The sequence below is a fragment of the Prosopis cineraria genome, unplaced genomic scaffold (assembly GCF_029017545.1).
Source record: "Prosopis cineraria cultivar Desert tree isolate PC_DT_omini unplaced genomic scaffold, ASM2901754v1 PC10, whole genome shotgun sequence".
Taxonomy (NCBI): domain Eukaryota; kingdom Viridiplantae; phylum Streptophyta; class Magnoliopsida; order Fabales; family Fabaceae; genus Prosopis; species Prosopis cineraria.
In genome coordinates this window covers 6332148-6343319 of record NW_026555341.1, presented here as the reverse complement: position 1 = coordinate 6343319, position 11172 = coordinate 6332148, and the positions used below count along the sequence as shown (strand labels likewise).

At 31.2% G+C, this 11172-nt stretch overlaps 1 protein-coding gene across 1 annotated transcript; it reads left to right on the top strand.

Moving 5' to 3' along the window:
* Positions 1 to 2486: 2486 nt before the first annotated feature.
* On the top strand, positions 2487 to 4414 carry LOC129321726 (geraniol 8-hydroxylase-like). Its single transcript, XM_054967616.1, has 2 exons — positions 2487 to 3496; positions 3592 to 4414. Exons 1-2 carry the CDS (start codon positions 2597 to 2599, stop codon positions 4198 to 4200), a joined length of 1509 nt encoding a protein of 502 aa, XP_054823591.1. The 5' UTR covers positions 2487 to 2596; the 3' UTR covers positions 4201 to 4414.
* Positions 4415 to 11172: the final 6758 nt, after the last annotated feature.

Sequence of the window (11172 nt, the reverse complement as noted above, 5' to 3'; positions counted from 1 at the left end):
CTAGATTTTTGGAACCAAATCAGCTCCTCCTGTAAAATAACCTTATTAAATTCTTCCCTTTAGAAATTAATTATCACTTTGATTCCTTTGGTGATCAATTCCATCCAATCCATGAATGATCCTTGTCTTTTTAGAGGGTATGCTGCCAATATTGTTCTTATTCCACAAGGTAGCAGAGTTGGCAAATTTAATCTTGCCCTCATTCCAGTTATTGTTCTACCAAGATTCCTTGATTATCAGATGGAAAGAATCTTCAAGCATCCAAGATGCATGGCATTTAAAGGTTCTATGATATTGGCAATGGCGATCCCTATTTTTAAGAAGAATTCTGATTGGGTGATGATCAAAGTCGTATTCGAGTAAATAGTAGGTATTTGCTTAATCAAATTTGAGTCTCCACTCCATATTACAAAAGGACAATCCAGTCTTTCTTTAAAATTAAAAAACAAGCATTATGTGATGTAATTAGTAAATGGTAGGTATTTCCTTTCCCTTAAGTGAATCTGTCACCTAAAAAATTATGATCAAGAAGATTGGAAGAATAAGTGCAATCTCTGAATTGTTTCATAGCTCTCCAATTGTGCCTATAGCCTCTACATTTATCTTCGCAGGAAAGGTAGGTATTAAAATCACTTACAATGAGGTAGGGATCAAATATATTATTTGCAAGGGATGTGATGGTATTCTAAAGAAGAGTACGATCATACGGCTTAGGGTCACCATAAACACAGGATAAAAGATAGAAAATGTTATTAGATATAACATTAACCTCACAATAAAGAATTTGAACATTAAAGTGAATATAATTAATATTAACAGTGTCATTGTTCCAAAGGATCAAATACCATTAGCATAACTGGTAGCTTCAACATGGATTCAATCAGAGAAACCTAATTTCTTAATAATCTTATTGACTCTAGGTCCACTAGCTCTAGTTCCAATTAAAATAAGAATATGAGGATTATAAATATTTCTAATTTCTCTAATACGATCAGAAAAGTTTTTACCACAAGTATCTCTACAATTTTAGCTAATAATATCCATGAAAGAAAGAAAAGGAAGAGATAAACCTGGAAAGGGCAGATTATGTTTCCGTATGGGAGGTTAAATCCTCAGCCTCATCGATACTAAACTTATCATCTTCTAGATCATTATTGACGTGAGGATTATTATAATCTTCATCTGAAAGATCAATGGCGGAGTGGAGTAACGGACTAGCATAAGCCATGAATCTTTAAATTTTCAATATTTTATCAAGGGAAAAGTAATATATTTGTTTTTTAGATTTTATTGATTTCGAATTAGGCCCCTGTAATTTTATATTTCAATCAACACTTTACAACTTGATCAATTAAATATAGTAGTTTTTAAAAATTAAAATTATTAATAAATGATTTATTTTCCTAAAACAAAAACACTTTTAAAATTTATATAAAGATTGATTTAATACTTTTAACCAACAAGCAAAAAGAAAATTTGATTTAATATAATGTTTACATTTTTATTAATTTTCATGAAAATCATATATATATGTAAGTCATTCGAAAAACATAATCTAATTATATAAATACTCAGCTATAAAAATTATAGAATTAATTTTAAAGCTATATCATATTTTAATAAAAATATAAAAGTTTTTAATTTTATTTTTTAAGAAAAAATTCAAGAGTTTATTCTTTAAGAATTACTCAATTGAACTATAAAAGTTTGATTAAAATAAAATAAACTATAAAAATTTAACTTAAAATTGATGAAAACTAAAAGAAAATGCAGATTGATTTACTTTTCATCAATAACATAATAACGTAATGTTATATATTTCCCCTAAAATCCGTGTAAATATTTTATTATATATGCTTTTTACTCGTGTAATTTATAATATTTAAGAAAAATAAATTGAACGCCTGGTACGACGCGATTTACACATGTAATTTCACAGATAAATAGGGCGCACGGTATGTGACTTTCTTGGCACATTGATGTGAAATAAATAAAATATTTGTCCCCGCATAATCTGTGGCTCCGAAGGAGAAGATATATTAAAAAAAAAACAAAAAACAAAGGAACGCTAGAACCTAGAGCTATCAATGCTAAAGTGTTGACGAAAGTTTCATTTCTATTTTCACCTGCTTCCACTTTCTTATGAATGGGTCTAGGAATTGGCCTTTGCCTGGTACTATAATTCTCCGATTAATTCAAGCTGTCTTTTTATCAAAATAATGTTGATGAAGTAACTTGATCTCCATATCTGCAGTGCATTATTTTAATAACTCGTGTCTCAATTTTATTCATTAAAAAAATACTAATCTGGATTTGGATCCACTTGATTGAGACAGGCTCCAACCACGAACCCGCTATTTCAAATTTTCAACCGTCTATATTGCCGGTAAGAGAAAGTACATGTTGCTCATTCACACCGTGGGTTTAGATTCATTTGATATTTTATTGCGTTTAAAATTAGAAAATAATAAAATTTCAATTATTGGAAATAGGGGCCGATTATTCCAGGCTCCGGTCCTCGGCATTGCATTAAATTATACACGCACACAAAACACAAGCACATTGGACCGGAGAGTTGGGTGATTGTATTGCTACAATGAGGCTCACGGAAATGGATCTCGTGAGCTGTATCCTCTTGTCTGTCTTCAGCTACATCTTCATCCAAGCTCTTCGTTCGTTACATGGAAGAAGCAGCAGAGTAAACCACCAACTGCCTCCCGGACCTCCTCCTCTCCCCGTCATTGGAAACTTGCTTGAACTTGGGGACAAGCCTCACAAGTGTTTGGCCAAGCTTGCCAAAACTTACGGCCCAATCATGAGTTTACAGCTCGGCCAAGTCACCACCGTCGTCGTCTCTTCCGCCGATATGGCCAAAGGGGTCCTCCTGACACATGATCAGTTCCTGTCAAATCGAACCATTCCCGACGCTATGAGAGCCGTCAACCACCATGAATATAGCTTGCCCTTCCTTCCCGTTTCCCCTCGCTGGCGATCCTTGAGGAAGTTGTGCAACAACCAGTTATTCGGCAACAAGGTTCTCGACGCTAGCCAAGATCTCAGGCGTAGCAAGGTGCAACAACTCCTCCAGGAGGTCGAGCAAAGCAGTGTGGCAGGCGAAGCTGTGGATATCGGAAAAGCTGCTTTCAAAACTACAATCAATTTGCTGTCCAATACTATATTCTCCGTGGATCTGGTTCAATCTGTAAGTACAGCGGGGGAGTTCAAGGAGGCGGTGGCCGGTATCATGAAAGAGGTTGGAACGCCCAACGTGGCCGACTATTTTCCTGCACTCAAGAAGCTCGATCCTCAAGGTGTCAGAAGGCGCACCGCCATTCATTTTAGCCAGATCCTAGATATCTTCCACCGCTTGGTTACTCAACGCTTGAAGCTCAGAGAAACCACAGGTTCACTCACCAACAACGACATGTTAGATGTCCTGCTTTCAGAAGAGAACAGGCAAGAGATGGAAGGAGAGAGAATCCAGCGCTTATCACTGGCACGTACCATATATGATATAATTCTTGTGTTGATAATTAATCTGCTTTTGTCATTGCAGTATAGTAATCATGTACATGGTTATAATGAATGTAGGATCTATTTGCGGCAGGAAGTGATACAACAACATCTACGCTAGAATGGGGAATGGCTGAGCTACTCCGGAACCCAAAGGCAATGTCAAAAGTAAAAGCAGAGCTGGAAGAAAGCACTAGGAAAGGAAAACCAGTGGAAGAATCAGATATAGGTAGACTGCCATACTTGCAAGCAGTGTTGAAGGAGACGTTCCGGCTTCACCCAGCAGTTCCATTTTTGCTGCCGAGGAAAGCAGAGATAGATGTTGAACTGGGGGGCTACATAATCCCAAAGCGTGCACAAGTTTTAGTAAATGTTTGGGCTATCGGAAGGGATCCGAGCAGATGGGAGAATCCAGAAGAGTTTTCACCGGAGAGGTTCTTGGGCTCGGAAATCGACGCCAAAGGCCGGAATTTTGAGCTGATTCCTTTCGGTGCCGGGCGGCGATTGTGTCCTGGATATCCATTGGGGATGAGAATGTTGCTGCTCATGTTGGGATCTCTGGTAAACTGTTTTGATTGGAAGCTGGAAGGTGGAAAGAAAGCAGAGGAAATGGACATGGATGATAAATTTGGCATCACCTTAGCGAAGGCTCAGTCCGTGCTCGCGATTCCGTTTAGAGCCTGCTAATCATCGATGTTACAAATGAAAACCCAAATAACTGGAGTGTATGGACTGTGGAGGTCAAGTAATTGGATATGTGACATCATTATCTTGGAGATCCGTCGCCAGAAAATCGGTTTATAAGGCATTTTTAAATGTACTTGACATGACAGCGCAAAGTTTTAAGATGTAAGATTGGAATTCGGAACCTACAAATAAAAGCCATTTCCAAACCTCCAAATGATTTTTTGGTCAAAAAAAACACCTCCAAATGATTTTATTATTTTAAAGTTCTTGTATCTTTACTCCCGTTGTGAATGCACAGGATCCGACGTTACCGGACAACTTCATCATGTGTCCCGTCCTTGGAGGGAGGGGAAAAAGACGGGGCTGGATTTTAATCGTGTCACGTCTTGTCTCAAGTGGGGTCTCATCTTATTTTGGATTGGGACAAAATTTGAAAATCCCGGATTTTCTTAGTACAAGTGGCTATCTTCCTAATTTCTCTTACCGGCGTTTTTAAAAACCTTTAATTAAATTTTACATTATAATGAATCAATTAATTATCTTTAAAATTATGAAATTTTTTATTTTTTATTTATTAATTGTACTCTTAATTAAGAGTATTTTTGAAAAATTTTATTAATTGCGTACTCCTCCATTCCTTTTTATAAATTATTTTTATCAATCTTATTAATATCAATTTAAAAAAAATACAAAGAATAAAAGCATGTAGAATTTTAAATATATCCCTAAATAATAAATTTAAAAAATATTATTATATTATTTTTTCTCTCTCATAAAAAAATAATTTTAAAAATATTTTTTAAATATTACTTAAAAATCACGTCATAACTTATGAAGAGGACTAAATAAACTTTACAAAATAAATTTTATAAATAAAATGGGAGGGAGTATTAAAAAACTTAAAATATCTTGTATGTTTTAATATGATACTTTTAAAAAGAGAAACAAAAACTTGTATAATTAGTCTTACATGCTTATAATTTTTGTTTTCAATTAAATCAAAACATTTAAATTTTTTATAAATTATTTATTCTTCAACAAACTCATGTTATTAATATTATTAATATATTAAAATTTACTTGTTTTGATTTAATTGGATAAAAATATATTAACTATAGGGTAAATGTGTATTTTTATTCTTAAATTATTTCTTGATGAGCACATAACACCCTAACATTTTTATTAAAATAATTTTATTATTAAAATTATTAAAATAAAGTATTTTTGTCCTTTCTATCAAATTTTCTAACAAATAACATTGAAATTTTGATAGAAAAAGCAAAAAATTTCTTTTTACTAACTTTAAGAGCAAACGTGCTCTAATAAAAATGTTAGAATGTTGGGTGCTTTTTGAAAATTATTTTAAGGACAAAAATATATCTTAACCTTGAACTATAAAAGCCTAAATATAATCTTATCCTTGAAAATACCTTATGGAAGTAATAAATGAAGGGAGTATGATTTTTAGGCCTTGGCATTTTTAACTTTAATTTAAAATAACTAGAACAACCTCTTGCATGCATTAAGATTTAAGAGGGGATTTTGAGTTTATTTTAAATGCCAAAGATACAGAAAAAATTATTGATGAAAAAACACAAAGCCCAGTGTGTATGCAGTAACGTGAAAATTACAACATCAAATAACCCAACTTTTAATATAAATAAATAAATAAATAATTAGATAAATATAGATATAGATTGGAATACACTACGGTCGCTCTGGTACATTAATCTCTGAAGATTATTTGGCCAAAAAAAAAATCTCTGAAGATTAAATTTTTTAATAATTGATTAACTTACCAAAAAAAATACTTTTAATAATTGATTAACTATTGGCCCAAAAAAGCTTGATTTAATCTATATTTACATTTTTATAAAAAAATTATATGAATAAAAAATATTTAAAAGACATAACCTAATTATATAAATTTTGAGTTATAAAAATTATATAATTATACATTATATAACTAGCTCTAAAGTTATATAATTTTTTAATAAAAATATTTTATATTATATTTTATTTTTTTAAAAGGGGAAAAATTTAAGAATTTTATGTTTTTAGATGAACAAATCTAATGGATTATACCATGGTTTATAAAATGGAACCGGACTGGTCAGACCAATAAACCAGCAAATCGGCCGTGCGACCAGTATGGAATATCATTTAACCAGGTCTTCTGTTGTCCCGGATAACTTGATAGTAACTTAGTTAAAACCATGTAACTCTGTAAGTTAATTAGACTGGAAAAGATACAAAAAGAGGGGACGGACAAAAGAGAAAAAGAAGAGAAAAGAAAGCCCGAAGAAGACTAATGAAGATGGAAGACAAAGAAGATCACAAACTAAGAAGAAAGCCGAAAAAGAAGAAGAACGAAAAGACCAGAGAGGGAGAGAGAGATTACCGAGTGAAGAGTTTTTATGAGATCGATACGAGGCATATTGACTTTCATGTTATAAAAAAAAAATATTTTTTATAATATTGCATTTTTAATAATATTTATCTAAATATTATAAATTTAAAATTTAGTCTGATTAATACTGACTTTTAAATTTTTTTTATAAAAAATGTACATAAAAGTTCTATTTAACAATTAAAAAAATTTGTCTTATCATCTCTGTCTCAACTAATTTTTTTTTTTTTATCAGATATAGAACTTGGCTTGATAGAAGCCAAGTTCTATTTAATTTAAAAAAAATTAAATATATATCTCATCATCTCTCTCTTCAGTCAAGTTTTAATTAATTATTTAGATAAAATTTAAATCATACAATCATTATTTTAATATCATTAACTTCATTAAAAAATAAATAATTAATTGAAATTTCCAAAAACTCAAACTATATCAAACCTTAAGTTTTCTATCATCAAGAAATCAAAAATCAAAGAAAGTATGTAATTAAGAAAATATTTAAAATACTTATATAGTCTAAAAGAGTTTGAAATCATATTCAAGGTATCTATTATGGAGCCTTATTTTTAAAATTTTGCTCACTTTCTATCTTAGTTTCTCATTGTGCACCGAGCAAGAGGATGACGGAAAGAAAAAAAGAGGAAGTGATGCATGCAAAAGAAGAAATGGGATTGAAAATAATAAAATAAGTCAGTTGACCCTATATTTTAATATCCATTTTCTCTTTCCTCTTTGTTTTTTTTAAATCTTTTTCCTTCTTTTCTTTTCAAAAATTAATAATCTATAAACCCTCCCCTCACACACGTATTATGTAATTTTTATAGCACTTTCTTAACATCTTAAAAACTCTACTAGTGTATTTTGTTAAACACAATTTCTTTAATATTTATATGATTATAAATTTTTTATTTAGATTTGAGGAGTAAAAATAGAGATGTTAGAATGACTCAGTGTCATTCATGATATCCCGATTGATAATTTTAGAGATTCATGATAAATTAGTATCACTCACGGTATAATCTAAAATATGTTAATAATTTTATTATTTTTACTTATGATGACTTAGTATCACTCATAATATTTTATTTGATGATTTTAGAAATTTATGATGATTTATTTGATTAATTCAAGTGTCTAATGTTGTCTTAGATATTAAGATTTTAATTTTAATTGATTAAAAATTTTAATTAATTATTTAATTTTTAATGAAGTTAATGATGGTGAACAAGAGAGAAAAGACAGTCTTGAACAAGAGAGAGAATGAAAATGAATAGAACACGTTGAGAAAAGACAAGAAAGAAAGCGGAGAAAGTTGGAAGCGAATATTCCGCGAGCGAGGGAAAAAGATGAAACGAAAAGATGGAGGGGAAGTAAATTGCTTCCATGTGCGACTATATAGAATATATATGAATAATTAATATATAAAAATTATAAAAAATTAATAATAAATTAAACCTTTTAAGTTAAAATTTTTTTTATACCTTTTATAAAATTCTATTTTAAAAATATAAAATTAACTCTTTAAATCCATATTAAAATCTGTATATTCTGAATCTAATCATTGTCATAAATGTCATGTTATCCATCAGATTGGTGAGCAATATATAGGCTACCTTTTTTTAACACGTTTTAAAATGAAATTTAAGTTTTCACTTGAATTTCAAATTGGATGATAATTTCAGTTTTATTATCATTTTATCATAATTTTTTAAATGTCATTCATTGTCTTTTAAAAGATCATACTAAATGTATTAATTTTTAAATACTTTAATTCTTTAAATCCATATTTTTTATTTAATATTAACATGAAATTATAAATAAGTAGTGCACATACCTAAATAAATATTATATAAGTTACTTACATCATCTAGGATTAATATTTTTGTTAATGATTATTATTTTAAGTGCATGATTTAAAATACATTATTTTAATCATGATATCTTTGATTGAATTGAACTACTAACCCTTGAACCACTGTTTCAAGTAATTTAATAACCAATCTAATTTTTAATATTTTGAGTTTAATATATGTAGAGTTGGTAAGCAAATAGGCTTGGCATATGAGCTCGATCCTTATGAGCTCATGTCTAAATGATCATTTGTAACATCTTGAATTTTGGCCTAGAAGCTTGAGAATATGTTAGAATTTCATAAGCTACTAAGTTCAAGTAATCAAGAGTCCCTAAGATGCCCTGATAGGATAGAATGGTTTATAGGGATCAAATAATAATTTTAAAGTCTTTCTTGGGTATAAGCATAATGTTTTTACAGACTTTAAAAAAGTGTCCAAAACTAAAAAATAAGCAAGTTGAAGTCTAAAAGTATCCAGGATAGGCTAAAAAGGAATAAATAATGTCTATGAGGGCAACAGAGGTATTTAAGATTAGTTTTAGAGAATAATCAGTAAAGTTGTAGGACTAAATAAAGGTGGTGTTATTTGAAAACTTTATCCTTATGTCCTGAGTCTTCTACATAGGTATCGCAGTTAGATTCTAAAAATCATAATAGATCCAAAAAGGCTCAATGAGATCCCAATTAGATCTTATAGTCACAATAGACTGAGTAGAAAATTACTGAGCCATAATGTATGCGACAATTCTCTAGGAAAATGATGGTTTAGGATGAGTTTTGTAATCTCCTCCTATATCCACTCAATATAGAAGAAGATTATGGTATTACCACTATCTCACATCATTTACAATAATTAAATTTCATTTCAAAAGCTTTGGCTGAAGATTTGTTTCATAAAATTGATTAGTTCACAGTACAATCAGAGAAAAACACAGTGAGAGTAATTCACACACCTCAATTATCTAGTGGACATAACACACCAGCATTCCTATCTCAAATTGCATGCAATTCGGCACACAAATAAAACTGAATTTTGGTCCGTGCACTATGGCAGATGGTCAGTATGCCGCGACATGTGGCATAGAGCCACATGTTCGCCCTTTCTGTGTCGTGCACCATGGCATGTGTTACCATGCGCCACGGCGCGCCTGTCCGTTTTTCTGTTGTCATTTTGACAATAAAAATGATGAAATTTTGGTGTACGCCATTTTCTCATACGACATCCGATCGGAGTGATTCAAGCGCCCACACAAAGCTTAGCTTATATACTAACTAATGAGATAGGTTTGGACACAATTTAATAGTTCGATCAAAATTTAGACACCCGGGTGTAAAAATTCACTTTTTTTAAAAATTTTGCACACCCAAGCGCTCAATCGATCCCTTTCTCTCATCAGACCATACTAGGCCTTAAACCAAGTCCAAAAGGATCTAATATACTTGATTGACCACAATTAATCACAATCATGCTCATATATCAAAATTTGACCCTTCTACGGCCAATTTTCACAATTCACTAACTTAACATACTATGCCATTTCTCGACATAACTTAGCCCATTTGGCTATTTCTCAACTCATACATATGCAATTATATTCACAATACAATCTTAGCCTTCAAATTACTCATTTTATCATAATTTATCCTTTGACTTAAGATTCACCAACACATACAACCATTTTAACATAAACATATTCAAATCAAAGCCCTTTTGTCTCAAACAATACATATACACATAATTGGGCTTGATTTCACAAAAACTCAATTCAGTACAAGCATGCAATCCTATGGCAACTCATATACACTTATATATATAATGTTTCAATTCAGTTCATTACACAACCTCAGAGTACACGGCTTCACAACTCAGGCTAGTCCAAACTCTTTTCCCTTAGCCTGATCACTTCATGATCCTATAAACATGTAACTATGGGGGTGAGATAAAAATCTCAGTAATAGAATAACTCACTCCTATTGACTATCACATGCAACAATATGAAAATAAACATAGTACATCATTAAACCTCATAAAATAGTATTTACATCACATATCACATTTCATTTTCAACTTTTCATCATATCGCATAAAATACTAGCATGATCTCTACCAACCAGACCTCTAAATCACCCTGACACGAAACCATAGGCTCATCTCAAACCAATGTACACTTTTATTCATCTGCAGTGATAAAATCACCCTATCAAAGATGTTCTAACACATAATACAAACTATGATTTTTCCCCAATACACACAATGGGGCGTCGTTGACTCCAACCCGTATCACAAAGATACTAAGAAATCTCTCATCTCCAACACAGTACCTTAATAGGCACTAAGGAGATATTCTCTAATACTATAACTTTTAAGACACTAAGGAGAATTGTTTTGAACACCACACCCTAATAGGGTACTGAGAAAACCTTGCCATATAGTCTTTATCATCTCCTATATTCTCGGGTGAACTCCTACCCCTAAGATCATGTTTTCTTAAACCATTTAAGGTTCCTTTTTTACCATTTAACACTTTCTTATACATAACATATGATACTTTTCATTACAAACCACATTCCGGTGCTTATTTCAATCAAAAGCCATTTCATACACAACAATCACTCAATGTTATAATACATGCTCAATTCGAAATGATTTCATGCATTACATAGCATATTAACATACAATTATAGTAAACAGTCAAACAAAGGAAGTTAT